Source organism: Spermophilus citellus (assembly GCF_964194105.1).
Source record: "Spermophilus citellus genome assembly, chromosome: 4".
Classification (NCBI taxonomy): domain Eukaryota; kingdom Metazoa; phylum Chordata; class Mammalia; order Rodentia; family Sciuridae; genus Spermophilus; species Spermophilus citellus.
This window is the reverse complement of record NC_138185.1, coordinates 125,849,844-125,868,824: the sequence shown is the minus strand read 5'-3', so window position 1 is coordinate 125,868,824 and position 18,981 is coordinate 125,849,844. Positions and strand designations below refer to the sequence as shown.

General features: G+C 35.7%; 1 protein-coding gene across 1 annotated transcript in view; it reads left to right on the top strand.

The window, feature by feature from the left end:
• Positions 1–18,981, top strand: part of UNC13C (unc-13 homolog C) — a gene marked incomplete at its 5' end in the record, with an annotated part of 578,171 nt that overhangs the window by 113,105 nt on the left and 446,085 nt on the right. The window contains 2 exons of the mRNA XM_081292419.1: positions 2,666–2,688; positions 3,268–3,332. Coding sequence (XP_081148545.1) covers positions 2,666–2,688; positions 3,268–3,332 — 88 coding nt within the window. The remainder of the gene's footprint in view (positions 1–2,665; positions 2,689–3,267; positions 3,333–18,981) is intronic.

Genomic DNA, 18,981 nt, shown 5'->3' with positions numbered 1-18,981 from the left:
CTCTATTTCAGGAATGTGGCAGAAATTAAGAAAATGAGATTAAAAACCTACTAATATTGAGGAGCTCAGATTTTAGGATTGCAGATGAGGACACTGGCAGATATGAGGATTAGCAGAGAGCAAAGCTCGGTGTGCAGTGACCATGGATCCTTGATAAATGACAAGTTTCCAGGAGGAGGGCTTAGGTGTTTTTTGGAGGTTTAGAGCAGCTCGCTAGGTGGGAAGAGGGAACAACTGTTACAGAGGATGGAAACAACAAATGCAGAGTCACAGATTTCAATAAGTGTGGCACAGAACTAATTTAGTTCTGACTCAAGTTTAGGATGTGGAAAGGGAATGATGAGCCATGAGACTACAGTAACCCTGAAAATCAGTAATCTGATTTTCTTTCGTGAAGTCATTGAGTATTATTGGTCTGTTATAAAAAGGGGAGTGACTGATATCTGTATTTTAGAAAGTTTTAGGGGTAGAATATAACAGGGAGATAAGAAAGAAGTCAAAGTGAACAAAAAGGGTTCATTGATAATAAATTATGTGTTGATTGAATGAATGGAACAGTGAATGAATCAATGTATTGACATATTAAGCAGCTTAATGATAATTGATGACCTTTGTAAAACTACTTTTATCTGGTGGAATGCTTGAAATAGAAGACAGATACCTATAAAAACAATGAATACAAATTGCCCCTATGAAATATTGAATATCTGAAATCAGATCTATTTCATTGTTTTAAAAACTAGTTATTGTTAATATATAGGAAATAATGTTTTATTGCTATAAAATATATTATTAAATTAGTTATTAATCTGTTACAATTAGATAGTTGCTTTGTTAGTCATTTAATTAGCCCTTTTAGTATTCAAGGTGATTTTGTTTTGTTTTCTGGATGTAAAATTGTCATTACTGAAAATAACAACTTTGTATCCTAACTTCTAACATTTATGTTCTTTCTTTCTGTTAATGCTTTAATATACTGGCCATAACTTCCAGATATATAATGCTCCCTTTAAAAAGTTAAATTATGATAGTGGAATGTTTTGTTTTGTCCTTGATAGTAAAAATGTGCTAATTTGTCACACTTAAGTTGGTGACTGTAAAATTAAGATTTTTAAAAATATATTAAATGTAAGACAGACCCATTCAAACCCATCTTAAAGACATTTTTAATAATTACTTTGAAGGCTTGAAATTTTATCAAATAATGTTTTGGTACCATTGAAATTCGGGTATATATTTTCTGACCAATTGATGTATGACCAATTGATAGACATAAATTCATAATTGGTCATTTCATAATTTTAAATGATTCTTAGGGCAAAATCTTCTTGGACATAGCCTGTTTTTTTTTTCCAAAATAATACTGAATTGTATTTGCTATGTTTTATACAGTATTTAAAGTGTTTATGTCCATAAGTAAGATTCATCTTTCATTACTTTATAACACAGCTTGCCATGTTTTATATTTTAGGATTAAATCTGAAATATTGTGAAATCTGCACAAAGATATTTAGTTATGAAAATTAATCATTCTATATTTAGTGAGTCAGTAAGGGTCTTGGTTGAGCTACATGACCTTGGGCAAATTATCATTCTGAGGCTCATCTATATTTAAAAAAACAAGAGAGGGTTTAGACTTAATTTCAAGGTCATTCGAACTCTACTGTCCTGCCTATTCGTGTACATAGAGATGTCCTTCCAGCATTAAACTAATAAGCAAAGCTGATATTTAAGAAAAATAGTTCTATTTATAAAGTAAAAATAGTCCTGTATAAAGTAAATATAGACCATATCTTGTGACCTGGCAGATTTAGATGGGAGTTTGAAAACAGCTACAATAACAACTGACACCACTACAAGCACACAGCAATTCATTGTCCATCCACCTGGGCCAATACACAGTCAAAACTGAAAACTATTGCTCCTGTGGTTTATCTGAAATCATTGTCAGACTGTGGGCCAACCACCCATTGCTGTTTTGTGCGATTCACATAAAACATTGGATCTAAAAGCACCAAGTGGAGCATTAGGAGCCCTGGGTTCCTGTCTCACTTCTGCCACTTTCTAGATTTGTGATCTTAATCAAGGCACATAACCCTTTAAGGCATCAGTATTTTTTAAGATGGAATCATTTATATTATTTTTTAGTCTTAGTTCTTCATATGAGGAACCATAAACAAGTAATCTTCTAAAAAAATAATTTTATAGACAGTTGAGGTTTACTTTAAAAAATATTCAGTTAGTTGATCTCAACAATGTTCTGAAGTAATTGGGGAAAATATTTCTGACCTTATTTCAGAGTTGAGTGTAGACTCTAGAGAATTTGGTAGTTTGCCCTGTGTGCTCAGTAAGTGGCAGCACCCCAGCTGGAGCCCAGAACTACTAAGTCTTCAACTGTTTTTTTTTTTTAATTGTTGTTGTTTTTAATATGACACATTTTCATTCATTAAACCTAGCAATACTTTTCAAGCATTCTCTCACATCTTTGCAGCTCTTTAAATTATAAGGAATTACTTTCCCTGTTCCTTTGGGGTTCAGCCTTGCAACTGTTCATTTGTGATTTTTAACAATGTAACGATAACACTTGTTCATGTATATGTTTAAATGGTTTCTTGAAAAGTAATCCATCTAACATTTATTCCTTCTTTTCCTGATTCTCTTTCAGATAGCAGTTCTGTGGATGAAAAGGTTTTAAATCATACTTTTTCTTCCCTTCTGAGGGATCTTGTCTTTGTACATGTTTGTTTGTGTACATATTAGACCTGTTTGATTTCTCTGTTTTAGTTGTGAAATGTGCATGTCATCCCAGCTTTCCATTCTTTGGTTGTCCTTTAAGTGTGCCCTAATCTGTTGCATTATGAAGAGGTTACACCTTGCCAGCTGCGCTTACGTTAGCTTACCTTGCCAACCCTAGGGGTCTGCTTCGGTCAAACACAGCATCTGTTCTTAAGTCTGGCTAAGTCATGACCTTCCTGACTGATTCATGAACTTCACTGCACATACCAAGTTTTAAGGGCAATGGTATTTGGAATATGATGTATTATCCTGGACTCTACCAGTGCTTTTGTTTAAATGCTGACAGCTAATTTCAAAACCTCCACTCACAAAACACAGCTTTGACTTGGAGCTGACCCTGCTTAGCATCTGTCATATTAGGTGTTACGTGTGTAGTGCAGTTGACCTGTGTCCCAATGTCACTTACATACACTATAGTATGCTAAAATACTGTTTGTTTTGTTTTGTTTTTTTTCTTATTCTTCATTTAAGGCTCGAATAGTAAGTGGCAATGATTTGGATGCTTCCAAATTCTCTGCACTCCAGGTGTTTGGTGGGTAAGTAGTTCATAACCTTTATGATTCATTCCATTCCTCAATAGCACTTGACTGTGCTTCTAACACACATTTTGAATGCCAGATATCGCATGGCAGTGTAATTAGTTAGCCTCATTGTTGCTTTATTTTTTCAGAGTAAAGTAGCTTTTATCCTGTTTTCTTAAAAAAAATAAGCATGAGACACATGTTCATGACAAAAGATTCTAATCTGAATGTGTATGAATATAATATAGATAATATAATATATATACATACATATTTATATATAAACAGATGTGTGTATATACATATACATATATGTATATACATGAAGAAAGTTGAAATCTTCTAATCAGTTAGCATTTAACATATACAAATGGAACCACACAATTGTATATAAGTAAATTTATATTAACACAATGCTGTTTTGATTTGCTTATTTGCACTTAGTGATATGTGCATGTACATCTTTCTGTCAACAATTCAATGAATGTAATTTATAGCATTGTTTCTCATACTTGCATATTATTACATTTAATTATCAAAATATGTAACATTTAGTCACAAAAATAATATATGAATTGTATTCTCCATGTAAAATGTTGAAACAAGAAGCATCCTCTTTAAGGCCTAAAATAACAGACTGGTATCACTTTGGCAAGTATGTTCATAGGCCTCTTTCTGTGTGCTTGCATTCATATCTATGTTCATATAAAATCAGTAGTTTTGTAATCTCTGAGCATTTTAACATAAACTAGTCTAAATTTCTCTCTATATGCAAATAAGTAAGCACTAACATTGCAGATTTTATACCAGCAATTGTAACTGTTTCATATATAATGACTCATTTGATCTTTATAACAGCCTATGAGGTAAGTACTATTTTGACATTCATTTTACAAATGAGAAAATCAATGCACAAAGCACTTAGAAAATTCTCCCATAATACAGCTAGTAAGTGGCAAAGTCAATAATTCAGTTCAGATAATCTAATTCAAAAGTCTATTATCTTAATTGCTGTAGTATATTGCTTTTGCAACTTGCAGTTTTCTTTTTTTCTTTACTTTTTCATTTAACAGTATACCTAGCAAAAATTCCTGTTCATTATATCTAAGTAATCCAAATGTTTCACAATATTTATGCAACATTTATTAGTAAATTGTTTCTAGGTGCCATTATTGTAATGATACTGTAGTAAACCCTGCAGTAGTTTATATATATAGTGAGAGAGAGAGAGAGAGAGAGAGAGAGAGAGAGAGAGAGATCTATATTAGGTGATATTTAAGTGTTGAAATTTGAATATATTTGTCTACAATATAAGTAGAAATGGGTTATATACATACGTTAGGGTTTTTTGGCAAAAAAATGTTTTGCAATTCTGTCTTATGATACTGTCATTTGTCATTCTTTTAAAATGAATCTTTTGTTATATATATATATATATATATATATATATATATATATTCACATTTCTTATTTTAAATAAAACATTGGTAAGATTTAAAGTTTCAAATTTAAAACTCTTGCAAAATTATACACACATCATTTTTATTCTTATTTCCCATATAGAAGTGATTAAGAGGTAAATTCTGTTATTTCTTTAATGTCAATATTCTTTAAATAAACATGTGAAGAATTCCCCTCATTTCTATTATAATGTCATAACAATTCAAATAGCTATAAAAGCAGACATATTGAAAAATTACTATGACTTATCCACAGAAAATTTATATAATAAATAAACTATTTTTATGCTACCCCACACATATTCTTCCAGTTTACTAAAAATGATAAATCAACAAATTGAATAAGGTGGCTATTTTAGAAAATAATTGAGTTGAATTCCAATTTAATCATGAAGAAATATTGAGACATAATTTCATGATGCTGAAGGTTTGTCCAAGTTTATGATCTTGTAGACCCTGCGTCTTCCACCATAGCTTCCATCACTTCGAAATGACTTGATTTCCTAACTCATGTCTAAATATGGACTTTTATCATTGCAAAGCAACAGAATTAATATACATCCATGTGTTTCTCAAATGCACAGTGGGTAACTTTCTGCTAAATCTGGGTCATTTTTGCATTTCCAATAGATACTTTCCATATCCTTCTTTTTCCAGAAACTGCCTATTTAAAGGACTCTCCCAGCGATTTTGGAGTTGTGATTGTTTGAGAAAGGGATGATAATTTTTAATCTTAGAGAATTTGTCATAATACACATGTTTTGACGTTGGAGGCTTCATGCTCAGAACAAAATGACATGAGACATGGAAAAGTGTGAGAGATGAGTGAGATCCGGGTTGGATCAAAGATACAGGTCTTGGTTAATCAGATACTGAGGTTAAAAAATAGAACAATGAGTTGCTTTTATAATACTGATTCTTTAGTCTGGAAGACAGAGACCTTTCTTTACATGCAGATTTCATATTGTTTTTGTCCTTTTCATTGCTTCTTGACCTTGTTGGTAGGTGTCACCCAGTTTCTTCCTATCTTTTCTAGCCTTCTCCCATCCTTTCCTGTTCTCATCTGCATCCTGGGAAACCTGTTTCACATACTGAATTTATGACATAATTTCACTCTCATTTCATCTTTAGAGGGGTTTAGCGGGTACCTGGAATAGATCCCCTCCCCTCTCGAATATCCACATCTACAGTGCTAAGGGGCATCAAGGGGTCAGTCAAAAAAGCAGACACCCATGGAAGGAAACATGAATATCTGGTCTCAGCGGGATTGCAATAATTATTGCTCCAGCAAATAGAATTTAAAGAAAGCATAGGACATTCTTCATCAGAATTCAGGATAACCATGGACCACGTAGTACCTTCAGAACTGTGTCCTTAGTTTCCTGACCAGTTCAAGTGTAACTTGAGGGCCAGTCTGACTATTTCATCCCTGGTGCTCCCTTGAGGGAAAGATTTGACCCGGGCTTTGCTCTGGAGGTAGGAAGGTTGTTGGGATGAACATACTGGTGCTATTTGGGGCATAGTCACTGCTATATAATTTTGGTTATTTTAAAGCAACTTAATGGAGAGGGGTATCATTCTGGGTTCCAGGTCATTGTAAGTTCTTCACTAGAAGGAAACCACACTCCTCTGCAACCACTCTGTCCTTTTCACCCACTCTGCCTTCCTCCAAGACAAAGCAAGACTGGTTTTGTCTTCACATTTAATTTTTCTTCATTACTCTCTTTTTGTGCCTAATTTAGTAAAATAGTTGCTGCATAATTTGTTTTAATAAACTACAAAAATTTATTAAGTGGTTAAAATAGATTTGCAAGCCAATCTTAAATGAGGTGAGGGAGGGTCCTGGGTGGGGAATGGAAAGGGAATGATGGTTTGATATAAACAAAACAAATACACTATGGGTATGTTTTGGTACTGTTCTAGGATTAGAGACGTGTGTATTGAAATGTCCCTGTTGGTTAGTTACAGAATGGAGTGTCTAGCATGTTTGACTCTTTAAAAAACATTAATAGCCACTTGTAGGTCCTGTTTGGAAAACCCAGGTACAACTCCTGCTTTTTTGGAGGTCAGTGTGGAGATAGTTGACAAGATTCTTGTCAAGTATCTCCCCTGTATCTTCCTTTTATAAATGCTACTGACTCATGTCTTTTAGGAGAAGGATTAAAAGAGATTTGAAATAAAAATGCTTACTAATTTTGTTTAAAACAGATAATTTATCATTGCATGAATGCTTATTTTCTCTTGAAAAATATGAAGAAAACATGTGCATATGAACTTTGGATCACAAACTTTTGGAAATATTTGCTTATGACTGGGCACAGTGGCACATGCCTATAATCCCAGTAGCTCAGCAGGCTGAGTGAGGCAGAAGGATTGCAAATTTGAGGCCAGCAACAGCAATTCAGCAGGGTCCTAAGCAACTTATTGAGACCCTATCTCAAAATAAAAAGTAATAAGGGCTGGGAATGTGGATCAGTAGTAAAGCACCACTGTGTTCAATCCCCAGTGCCAAAAAAAAAAAAAAGAATAATTTGCTTATTATACTTTTCCTATTAATATTTTAGTATATTAAATGTTTAAATATTATTAAAATCATTATTTTAAAAAAATAACACTTTAAATATCTTTCTTGATAAATAAGTATTACAGTCATTCCTCTCAAAAAATCAGTATTGTTCTAGAAAACTGAGATGGGAGAAAAATTTAAAAACAGAGCAACATTGCTACTTTGTGGCAGTATGATCTTATCTTTCATTTTTCTACCTTCATCATCCCTAACCACTGCAAAGTCAAACAGCATTCAGACCTCCCTCCTCTTCCTCAGGTATCAATGAAAGAAACACTTATACACATGGAAATTAGATTGTGGAATCAATGATTCTGCTTTCCAGCTTTTGATTGGCGCTCTGTATGGTTTCTATAAGTATTGCTGGAAAACACATGCTATTTTCATTGTATTTTTACTATCTGACACCATAAAAAATCAGACAGGCTCTGGGAAAAAAATGGAGAGGGAGAGAAAAGGTGAAGAGAAAAAAATATGTGAAAGAAGACTGAAAGAATTATATATTTCAGTGAAATCTATAACAACTAACATTTTATAGTATTTGATGATTTTTATAAGATTTTGTTAACTTTTGTCCTATGTGTTAACAAAGAAGCACACATAAAGAGATTACCAATATATAGGAGATTGGTTGTGGGGAATAACTTAAAGGTAGAATGCAGAGGGAGCAGAAGTACGCAAGAGGAACCCATGATAGGGATCTAACATCTGTGAAAGAATAGATGGAAGGAAGGAGGATTGGGTATAAAAGCCTTAAAATGAATGCAAGAACAAAGTGTCAGGCAGACCAATGGGAAGTCCTAGAGAAAAGCCCAAAGGAGTCCTGAATTGGGTAGAAGGGGGCTAGTTTTATTACCCCCACCATGTTCAATCATGGTTGGGAGCAACTTGTGGAGAATGTGGCCCTGGGAGGAAAGCCATTGTGAATTCTGGAAGGTAGCAGCTGGAGTCTATCATCATGTTATCCTGCTCTCAGTAGAGGCTCTCTAAAGGATACGTGAGTCTTACATGTGCATGGCTAACTGCATCAATTTGATGAAACCACTTTGATAAATGATAGTGAATGAAGTGATAATAAGTAACGTGCAAGAATCATCTTTTACATGAGAATGACACCTTTTGAGGCTTTGATTGCATATAAGTTTACCCTTCCCTAGACATTTGTAGTCAGAATTCTACTGGTTGTATTATAAAGAACATTGCAAAGCTTCCGTGTATTTTATTCTCTTTCTAATGCCAAAGTACAAACCTTATCTGCACCAGAATTAAGAATGGTCTATAAAACAGTGTTGGAGTTAGAGAAAGGCATTTGTGGGAATGGGGATTCTCGTTTTTTTTTTTTTTTTTTTTTTCTCCTTTTCTCTGCTAGTCCAAGCTTCTCCCTGCACAATGGTTGTCAAGGGCACCAACTCTCTTTGGCCTAGGTGAAGGAGGGTCTACCCCTTGTCTATGATTCTGCGCTAGGCTGTGGCTGCTTTTCTTAACCACAGGAACTGGATAACTCCCGATTAACTACTACCAGAACGATTGAACCTTGTCAGGAAAGAGTCAATGATGAGAGGGGAAAAGCAAAAGTAGAAATAGAGAAAAATGGAGAGAGGAAGGCAGGACCCTGAGGACAAAGACAAAAACTGTTTTGACTTCATTTTCAAATAGGAATAATTGCCAAAAACACATACAAAAAATTCCAAGGTTATTCAGTTATTGCCATGAAAAATAATGTAGTGAATATGAAAAAGCCAACTATCGGCCAAAAAGTTCTTTACAATTTCTTTGTTTTATAGTTGATCTTGATTGAAACAGCACATTTGTTATTGTTGTAGAATCTAAAAAGGGTTAAGTCACATCGGCCTTTGTCTTTGACTTCTCAGTTAGTTGTCTTACAAAACAGCACATTTGTTATTGTTATAGAATCTAAAAGGGGTTAAGTTGCCTAGGCATCAATGTAGCCAGCTTACTTTATTCAATATTTCTGACATTGCTTTTATATTCCTCTAAAAAGTTTAGAAGGTTGCATACTATCTTCATGCCCTCTTCCTCACTCCTAGTTTTGACTATGTTTAGCTAGGGCCTAAAATAATTCTTGTAACATAGAAGCTAAGGTTGCTCTTACTTTCTACAGGCTCTTAACCTACTTTTTCTCATGGTGTTGGTCTTCTCTCTAGTTGCTGAGTACTTTTTATTTCAGTTCTCTTAACCTAATTCTCAAATATGATATTTCCCAGTCCCCTTAGTTGACTTTCCTCCTTTAAACTATCAGAAAATTTCCTCAGCCTAGAAAATGGCTGTTTCCATTGCTATAGTCACTTCCCCAAGGGTCAAGAGTTGACCCTACACCAACATCATCGCATTCTCTAAACCAAGTATTGCCAAGTATTGAAAAAATGACAGCAATACCACAGTTTGTATTCATCAAAACAGCTCACTCTAGGGGAAAATGGGAAACTTTGTCTTTGACTTCTCAGTTAGTTGTCTTACAAAAGAGCTCCCTTTCCCTCCCAACAATTTGATATAGATAAGTTCATTACTGATTAACATGAAGAGTGAACTAGAGATTGTTAAGTCATAGGAAGATTATCAGATACAAAGAGGACCCACTTTCACAATCATTATTGCATAGTAATCTAGTCACAGAATTTTTTTTTTACTAAATTATGTTCACATTCCCATCAACTTCAACTAAAACTTAGTTTTCGTCCTCAGTAACTTTTACCCAGGCAATTGCAAACTGATATTCTGACTAATCTTCCTTTAATTTCTTCCTCCATGTTAAATCCAGTCTCTATATTCTTAAAGATTAGTCTCCTTAAAACCCAATCTTTCCTATTTAAATGTATTTGACATAAGCTCTTCTTTTTCTGCAGGATAAAATATAGATATTTCCATACAAATTTGAACATCTTTCTCAGTTTCCATTTCTCTTTATTATATGATGGATAAGCATTATCTCCCTCTTCTGTGTGGCTTCTGCCATTTCTAAATCATATTCATTTCTTAAGCTGCACAAACTTAAAGATTCTTGTTCTTCAACTTAATTTTAATCTCTTGTGATATTTAAGGAAATTTGACTTGCTTAAACCATTAGAGGAAAACAACCCCTATCATCTCCTAGGTAGTGTCAGGCACAGACAAGCCAGAGTAATGACAGCCACTAAAAGGAACTTCCCATGAGTTTAGGGAAAGCCTCAACACTCTCCCAGACTTCTGATGATACCAGACCTGTATATTAGTCCTCAGCATCTTCCTTGCAATCTTCCCACAGAGCAGAAACATTATATCCTAAATGCCAATCACATTCTTACTTTCATTATTTGATAATACATAAGAATATGAAACCTCAGGTAGTTCTGTGTTGTGGGCAAGGGTATCGTCAAAGCCCCTCTTGACTCCTAAGGAAAATATGTTTCACTTCTTAGATCCTGAGAATGCATGTGACCCCACATCACATTAACCTGGGATTCAGATAATGGCTTCCTTTCAAGGAAGGAAATCACAGCCATCATCAATTCTGAAAACTGTTTCTAGTCACTGCTGGCACTGAAGGCTTCCATGATGGATGAACAGGACTGGTTAGCACCTCTGAAGCAGCCTGCTTTATTTTGGCTGCCAATCAAAAGCACACACAACATATGTTTTCTCTCATATGTGGAAAATAGAGAAGAAAGGGGGAAAGAAAGTAGGAGGATCTCTTTAAAAATCAATGGTGCATCAATAGAATAGGGGAAAGGACCAAGGGGTGGAATATGGGGAAGGAAAGGAGAAGTGCTGGGGAGAAAAATTGGCCAAATTATATTATATTGTGTGCATGTACTAATATGTAACAGCACATTTTGTATAACTATAATCCACCAATAAAAATGAAGACAGTGAAAGCATAGCTTTTATTGGTAAGCAATTAATACAAAACTAATTAGTATTTCTGCCAGTCTCTGGAATTCAGGACAAGCTCATGTTTCTAGAGTCCTTTGTGATAGTTAAATATTAATGTACTAATATGTAACAGCAAATACCAACATTTTGTATAACTATAATCCACCAATAAAAATGAGAAAACAATTAAAAATTTAAAATTTTTATAAAGCACACCCTATCATAAGTTGCCATTATCTATTTTCTATCAGTTACTAATTCCACCTCGTATATACTAAAAGGAATACTAAATCATTTACTTTTAAAAAACTACCATTTGCTAAGGCCAACAGTTTTAGTGATTTAAGTTATATTATACATCCAGTTCTTAAGGCTAAACTTGCATCTGAACATTAAGACTAACAACATAAAGCCTAAGCACGGTGTTACTTTTATTTACCTCCCCACCCTAATGACCCTCAATCAAGTTTTATTTTCTTATATGGTACATATATGGTACACAAGGGAATATTACTCAGCCATAAGAAGAATGAAATTATGGAATTTGCTGGTAAATGGATAGAACAGGAGACTATCATGCTAAGTGAAATAAGCCAATCCTTAAAAACAAAAGGCTGAATGTTCTCTCTGATAGATAGACACCGACTCTGCAGGCAGGGGAGAGGTGAGGAGTGAAGGTCCACTAATTGGATGGGGAGGAACAGCCACAAGGGACAATGCGACCCCAGAAAAATGAAATTTCTAGTTGAGAAACCTGAGGAAAGTATATTTGTAGAAATGCAACATTTTTCTAAAGCCTTCTCTGTGTTAAGCTTGCTCATTGGACATTTACATATGACTATACATTTTCAGTTCTTTCAGATTCTTAATCATGATTTTTACATTTTTGTTTGGTTTAATTTTATTAGGAAATTAATGAATCTGAAGTACATCACACAGAATCAAGTTTAACCTTATAATGCTTTATAGATATCCTGAGTTCAAGGAGTAGTAAATTAAAATCATAATCAAGTTGTTTTGAGGATTAAAGAAATTAATGCATGCTGCTTAGATATGAGATTATTATGATATTTTAACAAGTATTAGTTATGCCAGCATAATTATAAATTTTTGACTCAATTTTATTTTTAAATAGCATCCAAAATACCTCTTTATATTTATCCCCTATTATATTTCTTGCTTTTTCTAAATGCTAAGGCATCTAGTACATCATATCCTAATATACTATCCTATCATAATATAATTGCTGTATCATTTAGTTGTTATTGTGTAAGGAACCACTCCAAATTTAGTGTCTTAAAGCAATGACTCTTTTGATCTCATCGGCATTTGTAACTGAAAGCTCAACCCCTGTCCCCAATGCCAATTAATGCCAATTTAATGAGGACATGGTTTTGAGAAAAAGGAAAAAAGAAGGTTTCTTGCTTTGCTAGCAAAGGAGAAACACAGGGGACTCCTGTCCCAAAGGCTGTGATTCTCCCCATTAGGAGGACCAGGGAGAATTTAAAGGAGCTCTTCAAGGGCTAATTGCAGGTGTGCCCCGACAGGGCTAAATCCAGTGTGCTTTGATGGTGAGTGAGGATTCACTTGTTAATTTGTCACTTCCTAGATCCTCTGGCAGACATCTCCTTCCTGTGGAGCACAGATTATTCAGGGTAATCTTGCTCTCTGCCCCCAAATTAGGTAGGGAGATAGGGATAAAAGGAAAAGGAAAAGGAAAAAAATGTCCTTTTTTTAAAAAAAAAAAAATAAGCCTCAGAACTATATACAAAAGGTGAAGTGGACCACTGTTACATTTCCCCACTGTCAATTTCTACATTCCATACCTATGGAAAAATGGGAGATGACATCTCCAAGCTGCTTCCTGCTGAGAGGGTAAAGTTGGAGGGAAATGACCCAAAGTCCTTGTTTTCTGTCAGGTAGAAAATGTTAAGGGTATTCAGCATCACAGCAGTCCAGAGGTGGTGGCAGTCAGCAGACGATTGAACAAGGCATACACAGGGCAAGGTTTATGCTAGGACAACAATAAAGAAGACAGTGAAAGCATAACTTTTATTGGTAAGCAATTAATACAAAACTAATTAGTATTTCAGCCAGTCTCTGGAATTCAGGACAAGCTCATGTTTCTAGAGTCCTTTGTGATAGTTAAATATTAATGATACCACTGGTTATCAGTGACAAATCCTGCTTCTTCAAATGTAGAAGTTTGAATGTTAGAGAAGTGTGCTGAGGCAAGTGCAGAGAAAAGGTTTTATTTAAAAAAAGTAACACAGAATTCTCCCAGGAAGGAGAAGGGGAGCAGACGGGTATCCTGGTATCCCAAGAAGTGGGAGCATCCTGCCCTTAATACACATTTTAGACTTTCTTCATTCTCCTGCCCTCTTCCCCACTATCTCACTCCTTCCAGCATATGGTGACTAGGCCCAGGAGATGATGGTGGGATGGCCAAAGAGTGAGAAGCAGATGGGCAGGTTGAAGGGCCGAATGGAGTGATATAGGCAGGTAGCAGCCCAGGAGGCATTAACTAACAACTTTTGTAACTCCTTGCAGGGAGGAACAATTCCTGAGACAGGTTACCTTAGCAACAGTTTGGAGCAGGAGCAGATTATCTTAGTAAGGGTGAAGGAAGGGCTCTGGAAGCTTTAACATTTAATCTCCCAGAGGTGGCCTTTGACTTTCCAGACCCAAACTGGCTTCCATCTTTGTGATTCAATCCAACTACCTATCTACACTGACTGCCTGTCTTTAATTCTTGTGTCATTAGGCATTCCCATAAGAACATTTTCTTTACAGCCTCAAGCTTTACTTACTTTTGGTAAGGCAAGTGTACATCTTAAGTTACATTTTAAAAAAATCATTGTTTTTCCATATAGAACTGTGCTCAGGCTATACTCTCCTGCCAGGTGTTTAAGACCAAGTTGGTTAAAACTGAACTTGTTCCTATCTATTCTTAAGAGTCAGCTGAGATTCCTCAGAGATCATTCTTGAGGACATGATAAAGCCTCCTGTCTCCTTCAGCTTTCCTCTACTAGTGGTGCCATGTACCAGGATGAGTCAGGCTAGGATCTTGATGACCACACACGTGACTTCTCTTAGAAGCATCAGGCAATATCACTCTCCAATGACCCTCCCCTTTGTAGAATGTGCACCAGTTGGCTTCCGGTTCTCTAGGGTCCTCTCAATCTTCCTGACTGGCAGATTGGGTGGCTTACCAGTTTTAGAGCCCTTACAGGGCTTCCATGATTCCGTGGGTGCTTACCTCAGAGGGCAAGATCCAAATATTGACTGCTTTTTCCTTGGCACATTTACTTCCTTGACTTTGGTCTCCACGTTTTGGTTTTAAACATCCAAAAAGCCAGTTTCACCAATCTTAAAGAAGGAGTAACAGGTTATAACTTCAATAACTATACTTTTACAGCTATGCTTTCATTGTATTGGGGTGTGTATTAGTACTGGAAGGAAGCCTTACATTCTGTCTACCTATAGATGATGGCCTATTATCTCAAATTAACTCAGGTTGGTTTTTGTTTTTGTTTTTGTTTTCCTTTTGGAAGCAGTACCTCTGCAAAAAACTAACAGGCAACAGTTATAAAATTCACAAAGAAAATATAACATGAAATTAACAGAGCAAAAACATATTCAATTTGTGGAATAGCTATGAATTAAGAAAAATGGTTTTTATAATCTTGAACCTTTACTTAATTATACATTATATCCCTTATTTGAGATCCCAGTAAACTTTACATCAAAAGTCATTATTTTAAACACAATTTAAATGTGCTGAAGTCTAGCCTATTTTGGAGCCATTCTAATATGGAGTAAGATGGGAGACAGAGCCTTATCTTAAGGAAGGTGGGGTTCTTCATAAATATCACAATGCAACATTATATCTGAAATATGAATCAAAGAAAAGTTAAGAGAGCTTTTAACCTTTTTTGTAGGACAGTGGCAAAATGTTTTCATGTTTTATAATATTCACCTTTAAACAGATTAGTCTCTCATTATCATTTAAAAGTATATTTAAATTTCTACCCCATGTAAAAAGTAACATAAAATTTTACATACAACTTATTGATAACAGGTCCAGTTACAGAACATAAAATTACATAAATAAATCCCCACTTAAATTTGCTATTTCTATAAGTCTCAAATTACTATTACAGACAATGTTAGTTTGGAATACACCAACTTGAAAAAGTGCTCTTCCAAGCTTTATATTTTAAAAATTGTACATTGGAAGAACATGAATATACTGAATATACAAAGAACTAATAGTTATAAGGACATCTGTGTAATGGTGATGCTAACTATTTAATTTATACAGTAAAATTCAGAATCCACAGATAATTTATAGGCTTGAAGAATTTAGCAGTACTAGCAAAACTCAAGGATAGCCTTAAAGGTCTTACACATTTAGGGAATAATGTTAATGATCAGAACTACTTAGTTAAAGCAGACAGATATTAACCAATTTTTCAAATGGCAGTGTGGCTCTTTAATGCCAGATGCAATGTATAAAAGATAACACTTATTGGTTAAACCTGTATGAACTTCCATTTCATAAAGTTTTACAGAACATTTAGATAAGGCCCAGACAAACATAATTTAGTTCCAGATGTGTACATATCTATAGTCATGTGTATTTAGGTTATTCATGAAAATCAAGCCTGGTCAAGATCTTGAGTCATCTATTTCTCTGACAAAGAAAAATCCTAAAAGCAATGGACATAACGCTTTAATATTTTATAGCTCTCAAGTCTTTCACAACTTGGTATTCATCAGTGTGAGGTTTTTGGACAGGCAGAATAGGCAGAGTAGGATATCCAGCAAATCTGACTCAACTCACATTTTAAACAACTGTCCAGAAAAGAATGAATGCCTCTTTCTTAAGGGGTTATACCCTATTGCCCAAGGAATTTATTTCCTCCAAACACAAAATCTTGGTTAAGATAACACTGATCACTTTTTTCAGGGCCCCTTTGACCTAAAAGTTTTTACTCACTTCTAGAAGACCTCCAGAAGAACAGGTTTGTTGTTGTTGTTGTTGTTTTGTTTTGTTTTGTTTTCTGGAAGACACTTGCAAATGAAGTTGCTACTTTGGGGGTGAGCATGTTATCTGTATATTTAATTTACACAACAAATTTTATCCCAGGACATCAGACCGTCTGGCATATTAAAAAAAAAAGACAAAAAGAAAAAATTGTGCCTTAAATCTGTTTTTTTCTTTCCAGTTTGCATTCAAGGGGGATGGAATATAAGTTATTATTGTTTGACTGGTCTCTCTTGTCATCATCATAATACCATCAACTTTAAGTGAGTTCCCCACTGTCAATTGTACTCAGAGACTCTCTTTATATGTTTATATTTAGGGCACTCTGCCAAATGAAGGTCACATTGAAAATACAAAGATTGTTAGGGACCTCACCACAAAAATCAGCAGAGCCAACACACAGGTGCTTGAATTTATGGGGACTTAAGAGGCCCCTTTTATTTTAGCTCTGTGTGCAACAGGCAGGTCTGTACTCAGAAGTATCTTCTGGCCAAATAGAGCATCCTGTTAGATCTTAAAAAGAGGATATGAATTTTTTTTCCCTGGATTATAATTTAATAGTACTGGAACCCTTATGACTGGCAGCTTTCATCTTCCATCCCCCATTAAGATAGGCTAGTTAATCATCAGAACATGAGTGTAATGGGTTCCAGATAAGGGTCTTTTTTAAAAAAAAATGTATAGGCAACCCTATGAGGTTAAGCATTCCAGTCCATTCCTCTGTCTCAGAGTTGTGGGAAAATAGGGACAGGAATGGAATCAAGTGGAGGTTACCAAAAATTTAGACTTAAGAACTAAAAGCACACAGCCACATACAAAGTGATGGGCCAAGCCAATAGCCTTGGTACATTTCCAATATCTGTACAGCATAGATTCCAACTACTGTACTCAAGTAGAAAATCTTTTCCAGTTTCCTCCTTACAGGATGGGGAATTCCATCTTTTTTTCTCTCTCTTTCATTCAAAACTAACTTTATTATTATTTTTTAAACTTTTGTCCTCTGCCACCATCCATGGATTTCATTCTTTGAAACTATGAGACAAGAACACAGAAAGAAAATCAGTGAGCCTACAGCCCACATGGATTTCATTTGTCTGCAGAAGTGAATGAGCCCTGTTCTCAAACTCTGCTTTTATTCCCCTGGGCAAAGAGTAGCTGAAAAACAGAGTAGAGGCCAGGTCCCCTTTGCCCCTCTCTATATATACCAGGCAGCTTTTCTGAGATTTTGTTTCTCCTTTATACCAGGACTGGTGTCCCTGACCCATTGCAGGATGATTTTCAGCTGCCTGGGGCCAGGTGAGAAGCAGTGCTCAGACTGTGAGAACTGGGTTGAAAGGAAAACAAAAAATAAAACCCTTTTAAAAAATCCTCCTTTGGTGTCATTCTATGCTTGCACATTATAGGCAGCACCTTTTTGCATCCAACTTAGTTTTTGACTGGTTAGACTCCTCATTATGTAATTGCATACATGTACACATAGAATACTTATTCTATCTCTGACAGACCAACTCACAACTGCAAGATTGTACAATAATATAGAAAACTATTCAAAGACCAGATTGTTACAGTAAAACATCATCTTTTTATTATTCAGATTTATATCTATAGGTGGCCCATTAGCCAAGATCTTTCCCAAGAAACAATCTATAGAATCAACACAGTATTGCCCATGTCTTAAAGGGCCAGAAATAGATACAAATAAGAAACAGGCAGATAGACAGGATCCCCAAACCATGACCAACAGACAGGAACCTTTAAAACAGACAAATCAGATAGGGAAAATTCCCCCAGTTCCCAGCTATACCAGCAGTACCACAGATGTCCCCACAAAGAGACCAGCTGTTCCCACAAAGGGGAATCAGAAGTGTAGAATCCAGGGTCTCAGTGTGCATACTGGGGGAGCTTACCAAATGGCCAAGGTGTTGCAACTTTACTGCATTGTTTCCTTTTCCTCAAAGTAGACCAAGATGAAGCAATACTTACAGTGGAGGGAAGGAAGGCAGGAGTTCCCTGAAGCAAAGGAGGCTTTGGCATCTGCTGGGAGAACCTCAGTCCCTTCCTTTACTTGCAAGAAGAGCTCCTCTGGTTTGACCCCAAGCACACTCACCCATCTCCTAACTTTCCAGTATTCAGCTCTCAAAAAGTTCGCCTTTCATCCTCAGCATAGAAGTACAGTTGCTTGGAGTGCCAGGCCTGCCCAAGAAAGCCAGAGTGGGGGCTGCTCTCAGTTCCCATCTGGGTTGCCAAACTTTTAACCAAAAGCTGGATTCCTGTCCCCAATTCCAAATAATGCCAATTTAATAATGAGGACACGGTTTTGAGAAAAAGGAAAAAGAAGGTTTATTGCTTTGCTGACAAAGGAGAAACACAGGAGACTCTTGTTCCCAAAGGCTGTGACTCTCCCCATCAGGAGGAACAGGGGGAATTTAAAGGAGCTCTTCAAAGGCTACATTGCAGATGTGCCCTGACAGGGGGTCCAGGGTGCTTTGATGGTGTGTTAGGATTCACTTGTTTATTTGTCACCTCCTAGATCCTCTGGCAGACATCTCCTTCCTGTGGAGCACAGATAATTCCAGGTTCTACGCCCAGATTAGGTAGGGGAAGAGGGAGAAAAGGAAAAGGTAAAAAATGTTCCTTTTGAAAATAAGCCTTAAAACTGTATTCAAAAGGTGAAGTGGACCACTGTTACACATTCACTCATGCATGTATTGTATGGTC